The 25,856-nt window shown below is 46.1% G+C and overlaps 1 protein-coding gene across 1 annotated transcript in view; it reads right to left on the bottom strand.

The window, feature by feature from the left end:
• The window catches only part of KCMF1 (potassium channel modulatory factor 1), an 89,335-nt gene that overhangs the window by 24,147 nt on the left and 39,332 nt on the right, over positions 1-25,856 (bottom strand). The window contains exons 2-3 of the mRNA XM_038759410.1: positions 5,891-6,058; positions 1,821-1,960 (exon numbers count right to left, since the gene is read on the bottom strand). Coding sequence (XP_038615338.1) covers positions 1,821-1,960; positions 5,891-6,058 — 308 coding nt within the window. The remainder of the gene's footprint in view (positions 1-1,820; positions 1,961-5,890; positions 6,059-25,856) is intronic.

Genomic DNA, 25,856 nt, shown 5'->3' with positions numbered 1-25,856 from the left:
GTTTCCTCACTGGTAAAATGGGGTTTCAATGCCCATTCCCCTCTCTCTTGGACTCTGAACCCCATGTGGGATAGGGACTGTGACTGATTTGCTTACACTGCATCTACCCCGGTACTTAGGGCAGTGCTTGGCCTGGCACTGAACAGATACCCCAGTTATCATTAAGACTTGGGGGGAATGGGAGGTTCTGTCCAGCCCCAGGAGGGAAGCAGCACAGCACAGCGACCAGAGCCTGGAAGCCAGAAGGTCATGGGTTCTAATTCCGGCTCCTCCACTCCACTACACAAAGTTCAGGTTTAGCGAGATCCTAAGATCCGAAAGCTACAAATAGCTCTCAGGGTCTCCGTGGAGCTGGCCCTCTCCCATTTACGAGCCTGAGAATAGATCGGGAGGCATCGGACTCAGGTGCCAATCTGGTTCTGACCTCTTCAGTCCCATGTGCCAAAATGGGCAGAGCTAAAACGGGCCTGAGGTTGGCAGGGAAGGCCAGGCTAGGCTGGAGCTTAGGAATAATAATAACAACAACTGTGGTATTTGTTAAGCGCTTACTATATTCCAGGCACCGTACGAAGCACTGGCATGGAGATGAGCAAATTGGGTTGGACACAGTCCCCTGTCCCACATGGGGCTCACAGTCTTAATCCCCATTTTTACAGATGAGGGAACTGAGGCCCAGAGAAGTGAAGTGACTTGCCCAAGGTCACGTAGCAGACAAGTGGATTCAGTCAGGGGGCCATGGAGCCGGATCAGAACGGGTCTGCAGATCACCAATAATAAGTAAAGAAATTGTGTTATTTGTTAAATCCTTACTGCTTGCCAAATGAGTGGCGGAGGCAGGATTAGAACCCAGGTCCTCTGACTCCCAGGATCGAGTTCTTTCTCCTAGGATGGGCAGCTTCTCAAGGGGGCTTGGTGAGCCTCCTCACCTGCTTGCTCCTCCCTCTACACCAACTACATGAGCCTCTGGAAGCCAGGTTTGGTCTCAGGGACTCAACAGCTGCCTCAGATAATGAAAGTGTCTGTCACCATTGTACTACACTCTCTCAAGCGCTTAGTACAGTGCTTTGCACACAGTAAACACTCAATAAATACGACTGAATGAACGAATGACCTGACCTGCGGGCCGACACCAAAGGTATTTCACCACTGCAGGTTGGTTCGGTAGAATGATGTCTATTTGGCCAGATATTTAAACACTTCATGTGCTAAATTATCATCATCATAATAATTATAGTACTTGTTAAGCGCGAAATCATCATCGTAATAGTAACTGCGGTACTTGTTAAGCACTTACTATGAGCCAAGTACTGTTCTAAATGCTGGGGTACATACAAGTTCACTGGGTTGGACACAGTCCCTGTCCCAGATGGGGCTCACACCCTTATCCTCGTTTTACAGATGAGGCAACGAAAAAGTGACTTGTCCAAGGTCAAGCAGCAGGCAGGTGAGGTGGTGGAACCGGGATCAGAACCCAGGTCCTTCTGATTCCCAAGCCCATGCTCTATCCACTGAGCCACACTGCTTCTCTCCACACCAAGGAACTACAAAGCAGCTTATATATGTGCAGTGTAGTGCGTCGTCACAGGAGGCCCGATTCTACCAGTGTTTTTTTGTTGTTGTTGATTTAGAGTTGGTGAGTGTGTTCAAGTTCTTGCCCTTTCTGGGCCTTAGTTTATCAACCCAGCTAATGACGCGGAGGATTTCATTTTGGTGAGGAAGAGTGTCTGAAAACAAACCATTTAAATCACAGCCCTCCTATCCTCCAGGCGGAGTGACAGAGTGAAGAGCAAATCTTCCCAAAGGTAGTGCTTCCCGCTTACCACTTCGGTTGATGTTTCTGCGTGCTCAGAAGTCACGTGTTCTTGAAGAGATGTCTCCGTGTAACCCATTTTTCCACAATAGGGACAAGTAAAAGACTGTGGCTGCTCTACTGAGAAGGCTTCCCCACCATAGTATAAATCTGGAAAGACAAAAGAAAAGGATGCACTGGTGAACTCCATTCAGGATCAAAAAAACCCAAACCAAACCCAAAAAACCCCCACCTTTTTGTCAGGGGAACACGGCACCCCTCTCCCCTAATCAATCAATCAATCACATTTATTAAGCACTTACTTTGTGCAGAGCACTGTACCAAGTGCTTGGGAGAGTTTCATATAAAACAGTTGGAAGAAACGTAGCCTGACCACAAGGAGCTGACCGCCTAAATGAATACAGCTTTTCACACCAAACTCTGTATCTTCTCTGAGGCTCCTCCCCGGGGGTTGAGAATGATTAATAATACTAATTATGGTACTTGTTAAGCGCTTACTATATGGCAAACACTGAATGAATGAATTAATGCATGCCCTTGGGTGTTAGTAGTCCAAAGAGGAGCATATCGAAGTTTAACATGGCTCGGCGTGGAGCCTGTTGCTCATAATTATAATAATAATAATAATATTGGTATTTGTTAAGAGCTTACTAGGTGTCAGGCACTGTACTAAGCACTGGGGTAGATACAAGCAAATTGTGTTGGACACAGTCCCTGTTCCACGTGGGGCTCACAGCCTCCATCCCCATTTGACAAATGAGGGAACTGAGGCCCAAAGAAGTGAAGTGACTTGCCCAAGGTCACCCAGCAGACAGGTGGTGGAGTCGGAAATAGAACCCATGACTTTTTGACTCCCAGGCACCGGCTCTAGCTGCTTTGCCATGCTGCTCACGGTCGGCATGCCTCGAACGAAGGAGGGCAACCCTGCCTTCCGCCTTCTCCCTCTTCGCTGTTGCTGCCCCAAAGCAGGGCGAGCTCTCCCCTTCCTACTTATCCACACTCTTCTCTCACGCCCCCCGAGCTTGCACTAATCCCGGCTCCGCCACATGTCTGCTGGGCGACCTGGGCAAGTCACTTAGCTCTTCTGTGCCTGTTACCTCATCTGCAAAATGGGGATAAGAGTGCGAGTTACCTCATTTGCAAAATGGGGATTAGAGTGTGAGCCCCATGTAAGACAGGGACTGTGTCCAACCTGATTAACCTGTTTCTACCCCAATGCTTAAAACAGTGCTTGGCACATAGTAAGCGCTCAGCAAGTATTATTATTATTATTATTATTAATAATAATCCCTGCTCTGCCACTCGCCTGTTGCGGGATCTTGGGCAAGTCGCTTCACTCCCCTGGACCTGTTTCTACCCCAATGCTTAAAACAGTGCTTGGCACGTAGTAAGAGCTCAGCAAGTATTATTATTATTATAATAATAATCCCTGCTCTGCCACTTGCCTGTTGTGGGATCTTGGGCAAGTCGCTTCACTCCCCTGGGCCTCGGTTTCCTCATCTGTAAAATGCGGATTCAGTACCTATTCTCCCTCCTATTTGGACAGCTAGCTTCATGTGGGATGGGGACAGTAAGCTCTCAACAAATACCAGTGATTGATTGATTTCCATTTGAGATACTGAAGAGCTGATGACAGCTGAAGGAAGAGGTTTGAGATCTTTTTCTTTGTGCCATTTTAAGGGTCATCTTGACATTTACCGGGCACGGAACATTGTACTGAACACCTAGGAGAGGACAACAGCCTAAGCAAACAAGATCCCTGCCCTCAAAGAGCTTATGGTCTGGTGGAACCTATGGCTTAAAATTTAAACCATTTAAAACTGAAGGATAGGAATGCAGTCCTTTGGGAGGGAAAGGGAGAAAACATATATATGACTCCAAGGTGCTCGACAAAGCTGGAGCTCAGGAAAGGCAGTGGGAGAAGTGGCCACCATTTGCCACCCGGGGTCCTGGGACCCAAATCTCCGAGATCTGGTTCCAAAGCATGCTTACACTGGAAGAACTAAGGAAGCCTGCTTTCTCCACATCTCCCCCCACTCCTGCTCCTACAGGTCTAGTCTCCTTCGCCTGGAGAAGTGAAGTGCTCATGCCTTCTGGAGACACTGAAATAAATCTCTGGTCTCTCCTCTCCTTCCTGGTCACGAGCCATTCATTTATCAGGCTGAGGAAATGAGCCTTTTTTAATGGTATCTGTCAAGTGCTTTACCTCGTGCCAGGCACTGTACTAAGCGCTGGGGTAGCTACTCAGCTTGGACCCAATCCATGTTCCCCATGGGGCTCAGTCTTAATCCCCATTTTCCAGATGAGGGAACTGAGGCCCAGAGAAGTGAAGTGACTTATTTGAGGTCACACAGCAGACAAGGAGCAGACTTGGGACTAGAACCCAGGCCCTTCTGACTCCCAGGCTTGTGCTGTTTCCACTAGGCCCCACAGCTTCTCAGTTAGCCAGGAGGGAGATTAGTGATAGTGCTTTAAAGTTCCTGGATACTATAAAATCCATTCAACAGGCCTGAGGAGGCGCTTTCACAAATGGAACCATCCTGGATGTACGATACCATTAGTCCCTGAAAACTGTGAAATAGTCAAAACCAGTTTTCTCCTAAGACCTATGTTAATTAAAGGGTAATTGGATCCTGAACTAAACTGACTCTCCTATTTTACTACTGTTTATCCAGAATTGTGTTCTCAATCATACAGAAAGGGTAATAAGCTACGTTAAAATCTTTATCTGAGTCTGAGAGGTTCCATGATAGGAAAGGGGAGTTTTGCATCACCAGGCTGTTCCTGCTGGGGTGGACGCAGTGAGTTCCTCTTCTCTGCTTTGCATGACCCAGTGGGTACAACACGGCCTGGAAGTCAGAAGGCCCTGGGTTCTAATCCTGCCTCTGCCCCTTGTCTGCTGTGTGACCGTGGGAACATCCCTTAAGTTCTCTGGGCCTCAGTTACCTCATCATGAAAATGGGGATTAAGACCGTGAGCCCCACGTGGGACAGGGACTGTGTCCGACCTGACTAATTTGTATCTACCCCAGGGCTCAGAACAGTGCTTGACACATAGTAAGCACTTAACGAATATCACCATTATTATTACTCTCCTAATCTCCCTTTCATCCCCATAGTGACTTTTTACATTGTTTTTCTATTTCCCCTGGGCTCCCTCATTACCTGTGCTTCCAAAGCTAGTGCCATAAAGGAGGCTAATTTGTCAAGTTAGATGACTCCTGTCGCTTAACTACAAATGCCTCAGGTTGGAATGTGTCTCCACTAATGTTACAAAAACCCAAAAACATTTGCTCTCAAGCCATACAAAAGCACAGTTTTTAAAACAGTGGCAGTCCTAGAGCAGAAAGGCCAAACTGGGAGGATTTCTTCTTTGTACCTTACCCCATTTGCTCTTCTTCTGCTTCTCAGTTCTAGTCTGTGACACTATAATACTGGGTAAATTGGAAGCCTCTTCTAGTGTCCTGTGTCAGGTCTGGAAGTTTAAATTTTACGTCTAGTCTTTCCACCTAGTGGCTAACTTCATAGCCTGGAGTATCAGTCCCTGACTGTGTCACCTGAAAACTTTTATGATGACTAAGTGAGATGATAGCCCTGTACCTTGTTATCCATGCTACTGATGTGGTTTTAATCAATTAACCAGAGGTATTTATTGAGCACCTACTGTGGGCAGAACCCTGCATTAAGCACTTGGGAGAGTACCATTTAAGAGCCAGTAGACATGTTTCCTGGTCCACACACGGCTGAAAAATAAATACCCAGCTGTTCTGATCTCTGTGACTTCCCTCTGCCTCTAAGAGAAGGATGCGCAGCCTGAAGAAGCTGGCTCTGCTCATGGATTCCAATCACTATGGAAAAAGATGGACTAATTCTCTTTTTTCTTCAAATCCTGCTTTAATCATGAACGTATTTTTTTTCCTCCTAAACCAAGCCCCCATTTCACACCAATTTATGATTACTACGGGCTTGATGTATTTGTGGCTTCAGCTTGCTGCTGAATGTAAGTTTTAATAAATGCCTGGCTTTTTTTTCTCCAATCTCTGAACATTAAATCTCATTAGAAATTGTATCGATCACTTACCAAAATCTACCCTTGTTAGTATGCACTGCATTGGATGGTCAGTTGTATGCCTTGTTGTCGTCGCACCACTTTCATAACAAGATGCACAAAGATCGTAATCGTAGCAAATTAAACACTTGTATCTGCGACCTCGAAAATTTCCTTTTAAACATGCATCACAGCTGACACCTGTAACAGAGAAAATGGCTCATCAGCAGCTGCAACAAGCTACACTTGGGTTATACTGTATAATGAAAAAGGAAAAACTTTCAGCTACTTCAATATCTTCATTCATTCATTCATTCATTCATATTTATTGAGTGCTTACTGTGTGCAGAGCACTGTACTACGTGCTTGGGAAGTACAAATCGGCAACATGTAGAGATGGTCCCTACCCAACAACGGGCTCAAAGTATTTACCTTAAAACAGTGGAACTATACAGCAAACAGTTGAAGCAGAATCTGGGCCCAAAGCTATTTCTGACCAATTACTAATTGAATGTGCTTAAACACAATTTCTCTCTCTCTTTTTTAAGGTTTTAAGCGCTTACTATGTGCCAAGCACTGTACTAAGCGCTGGGGTAGATATAAGATACTCAAGTTGGACCCAATCACTGTCCCACAGGGAGCTCACAGTTTAAGTAGGAGGGAGTAAGATTTAACCCCCTTTTTGCTGATGAAGAACTGAGGCACAGAAGTTAAGTTGCCCAAGGTCATAGAGCAGCTAAGTGGTGGAGTCGGGATTTGAATCCAGATCCTCTGACTCCACGGCCTCTGCTCTTCCCACTAGGGCTCACAGCTTCTCGCCTATTCTTGATTCCTGATTCTTCATTCAATCGCGTTTATTAATAATAATAATGATGGCATTTATCAAACACTTACTATGTGCAAAGCATAGTTCTAAGCGCTGGGGAGGTTACAAGGAGATCGGGTTGTCCCACGGGGGGCTCACAGTCTTAATCCCCATTTTACAGATGAGGTAACTGAGGCACAGAGAGGTTGAGTGACTTGCCCAAAGACACACAGCTGACAATTGGCAGAGCAGGGATTTGAACCCATGACCCCTGACTCCAAAGCCCGTGCTCTTTCCACTGAGCCACGATGCTTCTTACTGAGCGCTTACTGTGTGCAGAGCACTGTATTAAGCGCTTGGAAAGTACAATTCAGCAACAAAGAGGGACAATCTATCATGCAACTCAATTTGAATGATTACCAAGATTTTGATCAGATCAAAAGTAGTTTGGGAGGGGCTGGAAGAGGTTAGACAGGGAGATAAGGGCATCAAGAGCAAAATCCCTAGACTGGGAAGAACAGGAGAGACCAAGGCTGGAAAACGGAAAAGAAATCGTGAGAAGGGCAACTTCTCAAAAACGAATGGCTACCATGGATTTGGGATTCACAGGAGGGTGGGGTTGACGTGAATGAGTATTGGCCGCATAGCTTATCCAGAAGAGAGAACTGGCTAGCATCACTCCAGAAAGTCCACAATCTCCCCTGGAAAAGAACTCCAACTTTTCCCAGTGCCCTATGTTCAGCCCCAGAGCACTTGCGTACCTAACTCTAAATTAGTTCCTTATACCGTCTACACTGTGAGCTCGTTGTGGGAAGCTTTGTACCAACTCTGTTGTGCGATACTCGCCCAAGAGCTTAGTCCAGTGTTCTGCTCACGGTAAGCGCTCAATAGATGCCAACGATCGACGTCCAGAGAAGTCCTAACAAGGCTGGGGTGAGTTGAGATGCCGAATGGTAAGGAGAGGATGGGAAGAGGTGAATGTTTTCCTACCAGCTGATGAAGGTTTTAGTCTGGGCCTATTTCTGTAGAAGAAATTCTCAGGGCCCCGGATAAATATAATTGATTACAATTGTGATTAGGGAGTTTATCAGGAGGTCATGGGTGGCTCTGCTGCTTGTCTGTTGTGTGACCTTGGGCAAGTAAATTCACTTCTCTGGGCCTCAGTTCCCTCATCTGTAAACTGGGGATGGAGACTGTGAGCTCCATGTGGGACAGGGACAGTCCCCAACCTGATTTGTTTAGATCTACCTCAGAGTTTAGCACAGGGCCTGGCACATAGAAGGCACTTACCAAATACCATAATTTTTATTACTGTTCCTGGCACACATCTGGCAGTGGGTGGCTCACAACAGCCTCTGACTGCAGGCTATTTCTAGTCCTGCTACTACTGGCTTCCTTCTCTGGCCGGCCTTTCCTCTCTTCCTTGTTCACCCTTGTTGCTGCTTAGGTGGCAGGAGATAATAGGGGTGAAGTGGTAGTAAGAACTTCGGGCACCACAAGAACCCATGGCAGCCGGATGAGTGGCAGTCTGAAACGGCTGTCACAAGTTGGCACCCTGTGGTACTTAATAGTGATGGTATCTGTTAGGCACTTATGTCACTGTTCTAAGCGCTTGGGGTAGACACAAAATAAATTGAGAAGCAGCATGACTCGGTGGAAAGAGCACAGACTTTGGAGTCAGAGGTCATGGGTTCAAATCCCAGCTCCACCAACTGTCAGCTGTGTGACTTTGGGCAAGTCACTTATCTACTCTGTGCTTCAGTTACCTCATCTGTAAAATGAGGATTAAAACTGTGAGCCCCACATGGGACAACCTGATCACCTTGTAACCTCCCCAGCGCTTAGCACATAGTAAGTGCTTAACAAATACCATCATTACTATTATTAAATTGGACACGATCCATGTCCCACATGGGGCTCACAATCTTAATTCCCATTTTATAGATGCAGTAACTGAGGCCCAGGGAATTGAAGTGACTTGCTCGAGGTCATACAGCAGGCAAGTGGCGGAACGGGGATTAGAACCCATCACCTTTTGACTCTCAGGCCAGGGTCCTATCCACATCATGTGGCAGGAAAGCGGCTGAGCCGGGATTAGAACCCAGGTCCTCTGACTCCCAAACTGACATCTTTTCACAAGGCCTCGCTTTCCCGATTCTCCCTTCCTCCCGCGGAGTGGCAAGGCGACAAATACCCACTGCTGGAATGAGCAGGTCTAGGGTGCCACTGGGCTCTGAACAGGAACCAGACGGGAGATCTTCAAAGGATAAATGCCTGGCAGCGGGCCAAAGCCACGTTATCGCAGAGAGCCCAGTTCAATTCGGGGCCAACCACTCAAGGCTCCGCAGATGAGGGATGATGACAACAATGAAATCACTTCCTGATATCTTAGCTGAGTTTTTGTTAAGCTCCTTTGATAGCCTGGCAAATGTCTGCTCTGCTTTTTGCTCAATCACGCAGGTGCAGAACTGTTACAATGGGCTAGTTAATAATAATAACAATGGTATTTAATAACAATTGTGGTATTTGTTAAGTGCTTACTATGTGCTAGGCACTGTACTGCTACTACTAATAATTGTGGTATTTGTTAAGCACGTACTATTTGCCAAGCACTGTTCTAAGCGCTGGCATAGATACAAGGTTATCAGGTTGTCCCACGTGGGGCTCACAGTCTTAATCCCCATTTTACAGATGAGGGAGCTGAGGCTCAGAGAAGTTAAGTGATTTGCCCCAAGTCACACAGATGACAAGTGGCGGAGCTAGGATCAGAACCCAGATCACTGACTCCCAAGCCTGTTCTCTTTCCACTATGCTACGCTGCTTCTCTAGGCAGTGTGACCCAAGAACCTATGACCTTCTGACTCCCAAATCCATGCTCAATCCACAACACCATGCTGCTCCCTTACTTTGTGCCAAGCACTGGGGTGGACACAAGCAAATGGGATTGAACAAAGTCCCTGTACCACATTGGGCTCACAATCTCAATCCCCATTTTAGAGATGAAGGAACTGAAGCGCAGAGAAGTGAAGGGACTTGCCCAAGGTGACACAGCAGACAAGTGGCAGAGCCGGGAACAGAACCCATGTCCGTGTTGTATAGGGCAATTTAGCAGCAAACATCACCATTAAAAAAAGCAACAGAAAAAGAAGCCAGAAACCAAATTGAGGATTATTCACCCAGCCTTTTTCTCAGCTTCACTCTGAAGCCAAGAGGGAAGCAGCATGGCTTAGTGGACAGAGCACAGGCCTGGGAGTTAGGTGGTCATGGGTTCTAATACACTTGTAGGCTGTGTGACCTTGGACAAGTCACTTCACGTCTCTTGGGCCCCAGTTCCCTCAACTATAAAATGGGGATTAAGAGTGTGAGCCCTATGTGGGACATGGACTGTGTCCAACTGATTATCTTGTATCTACCCCAGTGCTTAAACAGTGCCTGGCACATAGTAAGCACTTAAATACCATTATTATTATTAATAATAAAACCCCCAAAACTAGCTAACCTTAAACTCCCAGCTGGCCCTAGTCACACTACTGGAATAACTGTCACCCCATTTCTCTCTGGACCAAAGCATCACCAGAATGGGGACAACAAGAAAGGACACAGAGAACAGAGAAAAACTGATGTCAACCAGAAGATGAATTTGTCACCAACAGAGCATTGCTACTTAAAAAGTTAATGCAGTACTTGGACTTACTAACTGGCTTATAACACGGAAATTAATCCTTCCATCGCCATCATCTACCGCCCTCCCGGCCCCACTTCCAACTTCTTTAACCCCTTCGTCACCTTCCTTCTCTCCTTCTCCCCTTCTCCATGCCCACTCTGATCCTCGGAGACTTCAACATCCACATGGATATCCCTGATGACTCCTCTGCCGCCCGCCTTCTATCTCTCCTCGACGCTGCCAACCTCTTCCTCCACCCCACCTCACCCACTCACCAACTTGGTCATACCCTCGACCTCATCATCTCCTATCGCTGCACTGTGTCCACCCTCACCAACTCTGAAATCCCTCTCTCTGATCATAATCTTCTCACCTGCCTCCTCACTCACACTCCTTTCCCCTGTAAATCCATATTACTCCCTCACCGAGATCTCCGCTCTCTTGACCCCATCCATCTTTCGGAGCTCCTCACACCCCACCTCGCCGCCCTCTCCTCTCTACCCAGTCTTGATGATCAGATTACTGCTCTCAACTCTACCCTTTCTACTCAGCTAGACTCACTCGCTCCCCTTTCCCTTCGCCGCTCTCGTACCACTAACCCACAGCCCTGGATCACTGTCACTGTCCACCTCCTTCGCTCTTATGCTCGAGCTGCCGAACGCTGCTGGCGAAAGTCTAAACACCATGCCAACCTCGTTCACTTCAAGTTTATCCTTTCATGCCTTAACTCAGCCTTCTCTTCTGCCAGACAAAACTATTTCTCCTCCCTTATTGACACCCATGCCCATCACCCCCGCCAGCTCTTCCGTACATTCAACTCCCTTCTCAGGCCCCCGGTTCCTCCCCCTCCTCCTTCCCTCACCCCCAACGATCTGGCCTCCTACTTCATTAACAAAATTAAATCCATCAGGTCCAACCTCCCCAACGTCACTTCCCCCCCTTCTCCAACCCCCCGGCTCTCAACACTCTCTGCTACTCTCCCATCCTTCCCAGCAGTATCCTCAGAGGAGCTCTCCTCCCTCCTCTCAAGTGCTACTCCGGCCACCTGTGCTTCTGGCCCCATTCCCTCTCATCTCATGAAATCTCTCGCTCCATCCCTTCTCCCCTCCTTCCCTTCCCCACAGCACCTGTATATATGTATATATGGTTGTACATATTTATTACTCTATTTATTTATTTATTTATTTATTTTACTTGTACATTTCTATCCTACTTATTTTATTTTGTTGGTATGTTTGGTTCTGTTCTCTGTCTCCCCCTTTTAGACTGTGAGCCCACTGTTGAGTAGGGACTGTCTCTATGTGATGCCAATTTGTACTTCCCAAGCGCTTAGTACAGTGCTCTGCACATAGTAAGCGCTCAATAAATATGATTGATTGATTGATTCTCCCCTCCTTAACTTCCATCTTGAACCACTCACTCTCCACTGGTTCCTTCCCCTCTGCCTTCAAACAAGCCCATGTCTCTCCCATCCTAAAAAAACCCTCTCTTGATCCCACCTCACCTTCTAGTTATCGCCCCATATCCCTCCTACCATTCCTTTCCAAACTCCTTGAACGAGTTGTCTACACGCGCTGCCTAGAATTCCTCAACACCAACTCTCTCCTCGACCCCCTCCAGTCTGGCTTCCGTCCCCTACATTCCACGGAAACTGCCCTCTCAAAGGTCACCAATGACCTCCTGCTTGACAAATCCAACGGCTCATACTCTGTCCTAATCCTCCTCGACCTCTCAGCTGCCTTTGACACTGTGGACCACCCCCTTCTCCTCAACACGCTATCTGACCTTGGCTTCACAGACTCCGTCCTCTCCTGGTTCTCCTCTTACCTCTCCGGTCGTTCATTCTCAGTCTCTTTTGCAGGCTACTCCTCCCCCTCCCATCCCCTTACTGTGGGGGTTACCCAAGGTTCAGTGCTTGGTCCCCTTCTGTTCTCGATCTACATGCACTCCCTTGGTGACCTCATTCGCTCCTATGGCTTCAACTATCATGTCTACGCTGATGACACCCAGATCTACATCTCTACCCATGCTCTCTCTCCCTCCCTCCAGGCTCACATCTCCTCCTGCCTTCAGGACATCTCCATCTGGATGTCTGCCCGCCACCTAAAACTCAACATGTCCAAGACTGAACTCCTTGTCTTCCCTCCCAAACCCTGCCCTCTCCCTGACTTTCCCATCTCTGTTGACGGCACTACCATCCTTCCCGTCTCACAAGCCCACAACCTTGGTGTCATCCACAACTCCGCTCTCTCATTCACCCCTCACATCCAAGCCATCACCACAACCTGCCGGTCTCAGCTCCGCAACATCGCCAAGATCCGCCCTTTCCTCTCCATCCAAACCGCTACCCTGCTCATTCAAGCTCTCATCCTATCCCGTCTGGACTACTGCATCAGCCTTCTCTCTGATCTCCCATCCTCGTGTCTCTCTCCACTTCAATCCATACTTCATGCTGCTGCCCAGATTATCTTTGTCCAGAAACGCTCTGGGCATATTACTCCCCTCCTCAAAAATCTCCAGTGGCTACCAATCAATCTGCGCATCAGGCAGAAACTCCTCACCCTGGGCTTCAAGGCTCTCCATCACCTCGCCCCCTCCTACCTCACCTCCCTTCTCTCCTTCTACTGCCCAGCCCGCACCCTCCGCTCCTCCACCGCTAATCTCCTCACCGTACCTCGTTCTCGCCTGTCCCGCCATCGACCCCCGGCCCACGTCATCCCCCGGGCCTGGAATGCCCTCCCTCTGCCCATCCGCCAAGCTAGCTCTCTTCCTCCCTTCAAGGCCCTACTGAGAGCTCACCTACTCCAGGAGGCCTTCCCAGACTGAGCCCCTTCCTTCCTCTCCCCCTCGTTCCCCTCTCCACCCCCCCATCTTACCTCCTTCCCTTCCCCACAGCACCTGTATGTATGTTTGTACATATTTATTACTCTATTTATTTTACTTGTACCTATCTATTCTATTTATTTTATTTTGTTAGTATGTTTGGTTTTGTTCTCTGTCTCCCCCTTTTAGACTGTGAGCCCACTGTTGGGTAGAGACTATCTCTATATGTTGCCAACTTGTACTTCCCAAGCGCTTAGTACAGTGCTCTGCACACAGTAAGTGCTCAATAAATACGATTGATGATGATGACGACCAGGTCTTTATCAGAGTACTGAACCCAGCTTTGATCCCTGGATTTTAAAATGGTTTAGAGATGTTGAAAAGGATTCAGAGAAAGCAACGAAACTGCCTTAGGTGACGGAAAACCGGACTCTAGGGGAAAGATTACAGTTTGGTAGATTTAGAGAAGGTGGAGGGGCAAATTTCATTGCCAAATTACAGGAGGAGAGATTTCGGTTTGGATACAACGTGCACGTTCTTGATATCAGGGGTATAAAATACTGGAGTTGAGGAACTTCCATTTCTGGAGTTATCTGAGTTAAGAATAGATAACTATCAGTTCTAAGTGGCTCTGCATGGGACGCAGGGAAGCGTCATGGTGTAGCAGACAGGTCTCTATAGGTTGCCAACTTGTACTTCCCAAGCGCTTAGTACAGCACTCTGCACACAGTATAAATGCTCAATAATACGACTGATTGATTGAATGAATGAATCCTGGGCCTGGGAGTCAGTAGGTCATGAGTTCTAATTCCTGCTCTGCCACTTGTCTGTGTGACCCTGGGCAAGTCACTTCGCTTCTCTGGGCCTCAGTTCCCTGATCTGTAAAATGGGGATTGAGACGGTGAGCCCATGTGGGACAGGGACTGTGTCCCACCCGATTTGCTTGTATCCACCCCAGTGCTAAGTACAGTGCCTGGCACATAGTAAGCGCTTAACAACCACCACAATTATTATTATTTGCTTTACAGACAATTCCTCAAAGACTCTTTTGGCTCTAGGCTTCTATGATATTCCTAGGTCAGGTCTTCTGATTCCCAGACCTGTGCTCTTCCTTCTTGGCCACACTGCTTCCCCCTATTAGCTAACATTACAGGCAACTAGCAAACAAGTTCACTGGGTTTTTGGTTTTATTTTTTTTGGCTTATACTAATAGTTGGATTTATGGAGCACCCACTTGGTACAATGCACTGTACTAGGCGCTTAGGAAGTACAGAAGCATAAAGCTTTCACTCAAATGGGGAAGCCAAACACATCAAAAATGCACAACTAGAGAGAGAAAAAAAATCAAAGAAAGAGCGAAAAGGGAGATCTTGAACTTCAATATTGTTAAGGGATGGGGTGGGATGTTCCAAAAAAACCTGCTGAAATGAATCCAGATGATGATTAAAAGAGGATAAGTTGTGGGTTTGTGATAAGCAATTTTGCCGGGATTGGACTGTTTATATCCTTCATTATCCCGGAAGACCCTGTCCCTGACCAAGTCTGCATTAAGGAAAACTCCCCTTTTCAGTGAGCTTGCTTCTCTTGCAAAAGTGCACCAACACACAACTGCTACTGCTGCTCTCACACTGTGTTCTACTCAGACCGACATGCACTGGGGAAGCCCGGGCTCTATCTAAACAGCCTTACAAGTACCAAGTTTTCTTTTTCAAAACTCCCTTCCCTGCCTCTGAGATGAAAAACTTGGAGGGATCCAGAAGGGGCTAAGAAAGGGAGGATTTAGGTGGCAGAAGAGGGATTTTTGGGGAAAATGAAAGGTTTATTATTAGATGCGACTGATGGTTCTCCATTTCCATGAGAAGAGATGGAAATAAGAAGGATTTGGGTTAGACGTTGAGACATTTTTAGGCCCTGAAATGGGGTCACACAGAAAAGTCATAGACTCTGTGTTCCCAGAGATAATGGGGTTCTAATCCCAGCTGAGCCACTTGCCTGCTGTGTGATCTTGGGCAAGTCCCTTAACTTCTCTGTGCCTCAGTTCGCTCTCCTGTAAAACAAGGATTAAACTCTGCTCCCTCCTACTTAGACTGTGAGCCCCTTTTGAGGCAGGGTCTGGATCCAACCCAATTATTTCATGCCTACCTCTGTGCTTAGTACAGAGCTTGGCACATAGTAAGCACTCAATAAAATATCACAACTAACACCTGGAAGAATAAGAAGGCCATCATTTATCCAAAAGGATGTAGATGCCACCCTTTCTGAAAGAGAGAATGCACTATACTAGATCATGTTTTACACTTTCCATAAGTACAGAAGCAAAAGAGAAGAAAGGGTAAAGCCAAAATATTTTGATAATTATGAGCTCTACTATGACTGCAACCCTAAGGAAAATCTCTGTCTACAGAGATCAAAGGAAGGGGAAGCAGGAGAAAGAGACGAGGTAATGAAGAAGAGAAAAGGGAGTGAGAGGGCAGAGGCTAAAGGGTTGGGAGTGACCAATTTTTTTAAGCCACAACATTGGAAAGGAGCTCTTGGGGCAGACACAAAATCTGAGTATGGTTTTTCAAGTTTAACCTGAGCTATTTTGGAAAATAAATCAGGGAGTTGAGATTGGAAATGAGGACTAAGAAAAGAAATCGGGCACACACACCCCCACCCATTCCATACCCCAAGGATAAACCGGTTAAGTCATTATTAAAACAGGCTACATTTTGATCAAAATGCCAACTTCAGACTACCCTTGTGTTTAAAAGTGTCACCCATTCTGGAGGTGGCTTTCTAAGAAGCCAGCCTATGGACCCCTTAAGGCAAAAGGGCCCATTCTTAAGGGGTGAGGATTTGCCGTACCCCGGATTGTGGAAGTTAGACGTGACAGTTCCCCTAGTGATCCACCTTGGGAAGCCCCACCAATGGTGAGAAAAATGTACCCAGCCAGACTGAGCCCGGCCTCCTTAACAGGGCTCCAGGGGAATCTGGGTTAATCTTTCTTTCCAACCAGATGGTGAGAACTAAAGGGCAATAAAACCTCCTGAGCCATATCAGCAAAAATTTCATTTCTAAAATCTTCGAGTTACCAAAGCTGCCTACGTCCTCTACTACTCCACGCATTTAGTCCAGCTAAATTCCCACAGCTCTGTACGTGACGAATGAGGTTCAAACATGAACATACAGGTGTTTTACGACCAACCTTGCAAGCTTACTTGAAACGAAAAATGTTTACACCGACATGGTGCCTGCCAGCTGCATGTTGCATCAACATGATGACGAGCAATCCTGTTTCCTTTCATGGCAGTGGCGAGACTGTGAGCTCCTTGTGGGCAGGGAATATGTCTGTTATACTGTTCTATTACATTCATTCATTCAATCGTATTTACTGAGCACTTACTAAGTCCAAGCACTGTACTAAGCGCTTGGGAGAGTACAACAATGAACAGATACATTCCCTGCCCATAATGAGCTCACGGTCTAGAGGGGGGCTTAGTACAGTGCTCTGTACACAGTAAGTACTCAGTAAATACAAGTGGCTGCTTGACTAATGAAAGACACTAGACATTGAGGCATAATAAAGGTACCTGACTTCGTTTCTCCACAAAATGGTGGCTCTTAAATCTGTTAGGGTGGCAACTTGGGGCTTACAGTCTTAACCCTCACTTTACAGACGACGTAACTGAGGCTCAGAGAAATGAAATGACTTGCCCAAGGTCACACAGCAGATGTGTGGCAGTGCAGGAATTAGAACCCACGTCCTCTGACTCCCAGGCCTGTGCCCTTTCCACTAGAGGCAAACAGTGATTAACAGAAGAGGAAAATAATAATAATAATAATTATGGTATTTGTTAAGCGCTTACTATGTGCCAAGTACTGTTCTAAGCACTGGGGTAGATACAGGGTAACCACGTTGCCCCACATGGGGTTCACAGTCTTAATCCCCATTTTACAGATGAGGTAACAAGCACAGAGAAGTTAAGTGGTTTGCCCAAGGTCACACAGCGGGTAAGTGGCAAAGCCGGGAATAGAACCCACATCCTCTGAGTCCCAAGCCTGTGCTCCTTCCACTAAGCCACGCTGCTTTGTTACTTATTTATATTATTGTCTGTCGCCCTTTCTATACTGTAAACTTGTTGTGGGCAGGGAACGTGTCTACCAACTCTGTTGTTCTGTACTCTTCCAAGCACTTAGTACAGTGCTCTGCATATAGTAAACCCTCAAAAAATGCCACGGATGACGATGATGGAGGTAAATAAACAAGCATTCCCACAGTACGTAAATTGACACCCACCAAAGGTACAAATGGTTTAATGCTACTGACACCTGTCTACTTGTTTTGTTTTGTTGTCTGTCTCCCCCTTCTACACCGTGAGTCCATCTGTTGCCGAACTGTATTTTCCAAGCACTTAGTACAGTGCTCTGCACACAAACGTTCAATAAATATGATTGAATGAATGAATAAATGCTGAACTGTTGTCTGGGGAGGAAGGCTAACTAACAAGGGGCTGCCTCCTGGAGGAAGTGGGATTTCAGGAGGGGATTGGAGATGGGCAAGATGTCGATTTATTTATTAGATTATTAGATTTTACTTGTTAGATTTATCAGTCAAAATAATGGTAGCATTTGTTAAGCACGTTCTAGGTGCCAAGTGCTGTACTAAGCGCTGGGGCAGATGAAAGCCGATCAGGTTGGAAACGGTCCCCGCCGCACACAGCACAGAGCTGAAAGCAGCATGGCCTAGTGGAGAAAGCACAGGCCTGGGAATCAGAGGACCTGGATTCTAATCCCACCTCCGCGACTTGCCTGCTTCGTGACCTTGGTTAAGACAAATTCAGTGCTCAGTGCCTCAGTTAGCTCGTCTGTAAAAAGGGGATTAAGACTGTGAGTCCCATGTGGGACAGGAACTGTGTCCAACCCAATTATCTTGCACTTACCCCAGTGCTTAGTACGGTGCCTGGCACAGAGTAAGTGCTAAACAAATACCATTAAAAAATAATGATAATAAGCATTAAAAGATACTGAGGATTTACAGGTGACCATAAAGCTTCTGAGAAACTTAAGAGGAGCAGCTTTAGGAGGGAAGATGGAGATCCATTTTAGATTTGGTTTTATCAGAAACGACGGCAAAAAAAGATAGTAGCAACTCCACCTCGCCCAGGCACCAGTTTAAAAGGATGAGAATTCCTGGGAACATTGAAGTCTGATGAAAAGGTGTCCAGTGAATAGCTCAAAAGGTCTGACAGTAGATCGAAGGCCTGACAAACACTCTGAAAGGCAGAAAGGAGAGGAAGTTGAAAAGGTAGGGGAGGAAATATTAAAGAAAGGATTAAAAGGCAGAGAACAGAGCTTGAAAGATGGAAAAAAGAAGACATTAAACAGGAGAGGCAGAGTAACACGGAAGGAGGAAAAAAAAGGAAAAAAGAAAAACACATTGGTGGGTTAGGGTGCATAAGAAAATTCTGTAATTAAGACATGAGAAAAAAAAATTCAGAAGGTAGCGTAGAGTTTGAAGGCTCCTGTGGCACTGTGAGCGATACGTGGGAGAGAATGGCTTTAGAGCTGAGTCAGAGAGAAATAAGTGAATCGTGGGAGAGAGTGTAAAGACGGAAAGGTGAAGGCATGACTACGATTTGGTTAGAGAAGGGACTTCAGGATTCTAACTGGGGAGAAAGGCTCATGCCCTCCTCAGTAGCGGTCACTCAATCCTCCAACGGTCAGCATTCAGTCAATCAACTGTATTTACTGAGTGCCTACTGGGTGCTCTGCACTGGATTAAGCACTTGGGATGGTCCAACCCGATAGAGTTGGTAGACACATTCTCTGCCCACAGTCAAAAAACATTCGTCCACTGACTGATGTCCTCACGTTCTGCGCCTTTTTTAGCCGAAGTGGGAGAGACCTCTGAATTTTTTTTGGCCTGGCCGCAGACAAAAGAAAGCAGAGAGAATCAGCATTCTCCCCAGAAAGGCTGGAGAATGAAGGGTGTGGTGAGTTCCTACTTTCACAACTTAGCCAACGCATGAGTAAGAAAAGCTGACAAATCCTCTTTCTTCATCCTTTCCCCAAAGCCTGGCTTCAACCAGTTAGGTGTTTCGTAACTCGATGACTGTGCATCAGTCAGTGGTATTTACTGAGCGCTTACTGTAGGCAGGACACTGTACTGAGCACGTGGGAGAGTACAACAGAGTTAGTAGGCCCATCCCCTGGCCACGACAAGCGTGGCGTCTACAGGGATTGTAAGGAAAGAAGAAAAAGTTTCCTAACCTTTATATACTCACATAGATGTCTAATGTCTGTATGATTGTTCTTGGGAGAATTCGACTGGAACCTACAATAGGATTGGACCTAAGAATATCAAAATGTGAGAAACGTCATTCCCAGATTAGGCCAATGGTTCATCCAACAGTGGCTACAGGAAGATCGGAGGGCCTACGTGGTCGACTGCCCTCTTTGATATCCTTAGTTCCCTCATCTGCAAGAGCTTAATACAGTGCTTTGCACACAGTAAGCACTCAATAAATACAACTGAATGAATCTGTAAAATGGGGACTGAATCACTGTTGTCCCTCCTACTTATCCCACGAGCACCACATGGGACCTGATTATTCACTCATTCAATCACATGTACTGAGCGCTCACTGTGTGCCAAGCGCTGTACTAAGCACTTGGGAGTGTACACTACAACAACAGACCCACAATGAGCGCACAGCCTCTACCCCAGTGTCCAGCGTAGATTAAGTGCTTAACCAATACCACAATTACAGTTCATCCCAGCACCTGGGGACGGGACGCCTAAGTGCCTTAAATTTTCTCTATAGTTTCCCCCAACTCTGCCTTTAGTAAACGACTAAGGTTTACCCAGTGCCTAGCACAGTGCCTGGCATATGGTAAGCGCTTCACAAATATCATAATAAATTAAGGTGAGACACTTCCCCCACTGCCCCCACACACTTCTTTATGCTTGTATTGCACCATTTCCTAAGGCCATGAATTCCACATAACTACCCCACCATGTGCCAAGGAACCTTTCCTCTTATTTTGGGAATATATCCACCCGCTTCCACAGATACTTTTGCATCCTGTCATCAGGGGATTTGATGATTCCTCATTCGTCCTGACCACATCTTTCATGACCATAAATTTCAACTATAAGCCCCATCTGGCCTTGGTTTCAGCAACCGGGGGAGGCCAAATCCTGTCAGTCTGTCCTAACGTGGGATGTTTTTCATTCCTCTGATTGCCTTGGTTGCACTTGCTCTGTATCCAGTCCTATTCCATTATAATATCCCTCCTAGGACGTAATCAGAGAAGCAGCAAGGCATAGTGGATAAAACACGAGCCCGGGAGTCAGAAGGTCATGGGTTCTAATCCCGGCTCCACCACTTGTCTGCTGTGTGAGCTTGGGCCAGTCACTTCACTTTTCTGGGCCTCAGTTACCTCACCTGTAAAATGGGGATGAAGACCATGAGCTCCTTTTGGGAAATGGGCTATGTCCAACCTGAGTAACTTGTAATTACCCCAGCACTTAGTACAGTGCCTAGCATATACTAAGCGCTTTAACAAAGATCATAAGAAAACGCCAGGGAAAGGGTCTTGGAGTTGTTGCTTCAGAGTGATTCCTAGCTGTTTGCCCTGTGAGAGTCTTTGCCTGATTTCATCTTCGTGTTACTCTGTATTCCCTCTAGACTGTAAACTCGTTGTGGGCAGGGAACGTGTCCGTTCATGGTTACATTGTACTCTCCCAAGAGCTTAGTACAGTGCTCTGTACACAGCAAGCACGCAATAAATCTGACTGAAAGAAGGAATGAAAAAGAAGCTGGGCACTAGTGTGAAAATAAGGCTCTACTCCTCCAGGAAACTCTTTCAGGAAGCTGTTGACTGTCTCTCGAGTAGCTGTAAGTGGGTAAGCATTCCCTAGAGGCCCACAAACAAAAAAACAAGCCAAGGACTGAACCACTTTTCTTTCATCTGTGTTAAGAACTGGGAAGAAGCATGAAAAAACAGAGTACTGTAGTAGTAATAGCAGCTGTGGCATTTTCTGAGCACCCTCTACGTACAGTTCACCGTATTAAGCACTTTGGAAGTAAAACAAGTGTGACATTTTCCTGCCAACCCCACAAGAGGTTATACTCGAATGTGGGAAACAGACGAAAGGATCTGCAGAGTAACTGAATATCTTTCCCTGTCGAAGCACCGTGGCTCAGTGGAAAAAGCACGGGCTTGGGAGTCAGAGGTCATGGGTTCAAACCTCAGCTTATCAGCTGTGTGACTTCAGGCAAGTCACTTAACTTCACTATGCCTCAGTTACCTCATCTGTAAAATGGGGATTAAGACTGTGAACCCCACGTGGGACAACCTAGTTACCTTGTATCTACCCCAGTGCTTAGAACAGCACATAATAAGAGCTTAACAAATACCATTATTATTATTATGCCGTCGAGTCATCTCCGACCCAGAGCGATGCCACGGACATATCTCACCCAGAATGCCCCACCTCCAACCAATCAATCGCATTTATTGAGCGCTTACTGTGTGCAGAGCACTGTACTAAGCACTTGGGAAGTACAAGTTGGCAGCATATAGAGACAGTCCCTACCCAACAGTGGGTTCACAGTCTAAAAGGGGGAGACAGAGAACAAAACCAAACATACTAACAAAATAAAATAAATAGAATAGATATGTACAAGTAAAATAAATATGTACAAACATATATACATATATACAGGACTTCCACCTGTAATCGTTCTGCTAGTGTATCCATAGAGTTTTCTTGGTAAAAATTGAATGTACAACTGCACAAATTGGCTTGTATCCCCCCCGCCCCCCGGTGCTTAGTACAGTGCCTGGCACCTAGTAAGGATTTAAATACCACGATGTTATTCTCTGGGCTTCAGTTATCTCATCTGTATAATGGAGATTAAGAGTGTGAGCCCCATGTGGGAGAGGGACTATGTCCAACCTGCTTAACTGTTATCTACCCCAGTGCTTAGAACAGTGCTTGGCACATAGTAAATGCCTAACACCTTAATTATTATTATAAAATTAAAAACCTGAGAGCTGAGGAATGGGTATGGCAAAGCAGTATGGCCTAGTGGATAAAGCACAGGTCTGAGAGTCAGAGGATCCCCCACCCCTAGTCTGCTGGGTGACTTTGGGCAAGGCACTTAAATTCTCAGTGCCTCAGTTACCTCATCTGTAAATTGTGGATTAAGACTGTGAGCTCCATGTGCAACAAGGACTGTGTCTGACCTGATTAACTTGCATTTACCCCAACACTTGGTACAGTGCCTGGCACATAGTAAGCTCTTAACCAATATCATTACCAGAAGAAACAACAAAAAAAGACCAAATGGCTGGTGGATTTCTAGAACATGGAGTTCTGGGAGTTAATCGGGAAAGACTTGTTGGAAGAGGTACAATTTCAGGAGTGCTTTAGATATGGGTTGAGCTGCTATATCTGCTTATTGTTATACTGTACTCTCCCAAGTGCTTAGTACAGTGTTCTGCACACAGAAAGCACTCAATAAATACGACTGACTGACTGACAGGATTTGGCATAGATAGTACACGAGTACTGAAAGGCCATAGCGGGTCCAGGACCACTCAGATTCAAGGATTGTCAATTTTGCCCAATACAGAAAAGTTCGGAGAGGTGTATTTTGTTGCGTGCTGTATGACCTTGGGTAAATCACTTCGCTTCCCTGTACCTCAGTTCCCTTAACTGTAAAATGGGGATTGAGACTCTGAGCCCCACGTGGGCACGGCCTGTGTCCAACCTGATTTGCTTGCATCCACCCTAGTGCTTAGTACAGTGCTTGGCACATAATAAGCACTTAAATACCACAATTATTATTTACCAGGAAAAGATAGGCAGCTCCACTTGGGACATGTTGAGTTTGAGGTATCAGTGAGCCATCCGAGAGGATGTATCCGGGAGGCAAGCTTCACATTAGATGAGAGAGCAGCATGAGAGGTGAGGATTTGGGAATCCTCCTAATAGAGACAGGAGATGAAGCAGGTGAGCAGATGAACTCCCCCAAGAGAGATCAATCAGTCTGCCAATGGTATTTACTGAGCACTTACTGTGTGCAGAGTCCATACTACGCTCTTAGGAAAATACAATCTAACAGAGTTGCTATAAACGTGATCCCTGCCGACAAGGAGAAAAGCAGAGGATGCGGCGTGGAGCCTTGCGGGATGTCCCCAGTAAGAGGAAGAAAGGCAGTCGATCGTATTTCTTGAGCACTTACTGTGTGCAGAACACTGTACTGAGCGCTTGGGAGAGTATGAGGCAGAAGAGGAGCCACTGAGCAAAACTAAACACCTGATCAGAGAGATAAAAAAGCTTTTCAGGTTAGTTCTGTGTCCATCAAACCGAGGTACCTCAGTGTTGAAGAGGAAGTGGTCCACTGAGGTAATCCAACAGCATAACTTAGGAAAACCAAAAATCTTTAGTGGCCACACTAAACTGAATGCTGTGGTAGAATTCTGCCTGCTACCTAGGCAACTACGGTCCAATGGTAATGAAAAAGGAAGAAGAAAACCAGATCGAGAAAGCTACCATTTCTTTTAGGAGAGTATGCCTAAAAGTTGGCCTGGGGTGCATCTTTGGGACAGAACAGCTTCAGGGTTTAGAGCAAACTAAACAGCCACCAATGTACTGGGCTTCAATCAATCAATCAATCAATGGTATTTATTGCGTGTTTATTATGTGCAGAGCACTGTACTAAACGCTTGGGAGAGTACAATACAGCAGAATTAACAGACATGTTCTCTGCCCATATCGAGCTTAAAGTCTAGAGGGGGAGACAGATATTAATATGAATAAATGAATAATAGGAATGAATAATATGAGAATTTTGTCTCTCTTGCCGCTGATCCACATTCTCCCTCTGGCCTGGAATTCCCTCCCCCATCATATCTGACAGACCACCACTCTCCCTACCTTCAAACCTTATTAAAATCACATCTTCTCCAAGAGGCCTTCTCCGACTAAGCCCTCCTTCTCCCCCTCCCTTCTGCATTGCCTAGGAACTTTGATCTGTACCCTTTAAGCACTTGATAATCACCCAACCCTCAGCCCTGCCAGATACATATGCATAATGTATTTTAAAGTTGGTCTCCTCCTGTAGGCTGAAAGCTCTTACGGGCAGGGAACGAGTCTACCAACTCTGTTGTATTTTACTCTCCCAAGTGCTTAGTACAGTGCTCTGCACAAGGTAAGTACTCAATAAATACTATTGATCAATTGATGGCAGTGTCTCAATAGCCCTAAAAAATCTGAGACTGTCCCTCGGAATTCTGGAGATCAAATTTTTATAACTCTTAAGCCTCCACTTGCAGATGGACATATTCTCAAACCATTACTCGTGAATACCACCCTCAAAAATGGTGTAACTTTCAGGAAACCAATAATATCGCCAAGCAACCCCATAAGGTTTGGAAAGAGAAGACAAAACACTGGCCCCTGCTTTTGAAGGGCCCCGTGAAGTATAAAATATCAATGTCAAGAACATTAATAATAATTCCACTCTGAATTTAACACCCATCTTTTTCCCAAAGAGCCCAAAGCACACCATCTCATTCCCAACAGCAGGAAAGTAGATAGAGGAAAGTATTACTTCTCCATTGTACAATTAAAGATGAATAACCAAAGCACAAGAAGGCTAAGTGACTTGGCCACAGTGATAAAAATCAAGACTAGAATCCACTTTTCCTAATTCCCGGTCCAGTTTTCTACCTCCATGGCTGACTGCGGTGCAACTCATTTGTACAAATGTTGCTAAAATGTTGTGTATGGGTCACATCCTTCATCACTGAGAAGATGCATTGTCTGCTCTCTCGTAAGAGCTCTTGCAATTAGCCGCTGGCAAAAACTACTTTGCCTGGAATGTATCTCTCGTGCTAGGAAAACTGTTTAGCATTTAATCTATACGATGACACAATCCTTGAAGTTAAAGAAACTGAAAAGGATAACTACACAACCGGGCAAGGCTATGCTAAGAAATTTTTTTCACGCCGGCCAAAGCTCCCCTCATATGCTTCCTCCACCGTTTTCCATGTTGCTGCAATCCCTCTGGACAGGGAAGGGAGTATAGGTGAGCTGTTGGGAGTGATAACTTTCATTCTTTCATTCATTCAATCGTATTTACTGAGCGCTTACTGTGTGCAGAGCACTGTACTAAGCGCTTGGGAAGTACAAGATGGCAATGGTCCCTACCCAACTTGGGAGTTGGAGGACCTAGGTTCTTATCCCAGCTCTGCCAACAGCCTGCTGTGTGACCTTGGGTAAGTCATTTCACTTACTGGGGCCTCAATTTCCTCAAATGTAAGTGGGATAAAACATCGACTCTCCCTCCTTCTTAGCTGAGAGCTTTGAGAGGGACTAGAACTTCATCCAACCCAATTATCTTCTATCTACCCCAGTGCTTAGTACAGTGCTCGGCACACAGTAAGTGCTAAACAAATACCATTATTATAATTATGTGCTCACTGTTATCTCCGGGGCACCATCACCCCGGCCTCTTCAAAGGAGAAGACTAGAAGATGCCATGGTCTTGTTCCTTGTTTGAGGCTACCTCTGGCAAACACCACAGTAGTACAAAACTGCCACTGCCCAACAAATGGTTACACACATGCACAGAATCATCCTCCCCTGCCCCACAGGTCAGAAAATACTACTGCATCATGAGTACAATATCGAAGCCTAGGTATTGCAT

This window comes from Tachyglossus aculeatus, chromosome 17 (genome assembly GCF_015852505.1).
Source record: "Tachyglossus aculeatus isolate mTacAcu1 chromosome 17, mTacAcu1.pri, whole genome shotgun sequence".
Classification (NCBI taxonomy): domain Eukaryota; kingdom Metazoa; phylum Chordata; class Mammalia; order Monotremata; family Tachyglossidae; genus Tachyglossus; species Tachyglossus aculeatus.
Note: the sequence above shows the minus strand (reverse complement) of the source record. Positions and strands in the feature narration are given on the sequence as shown.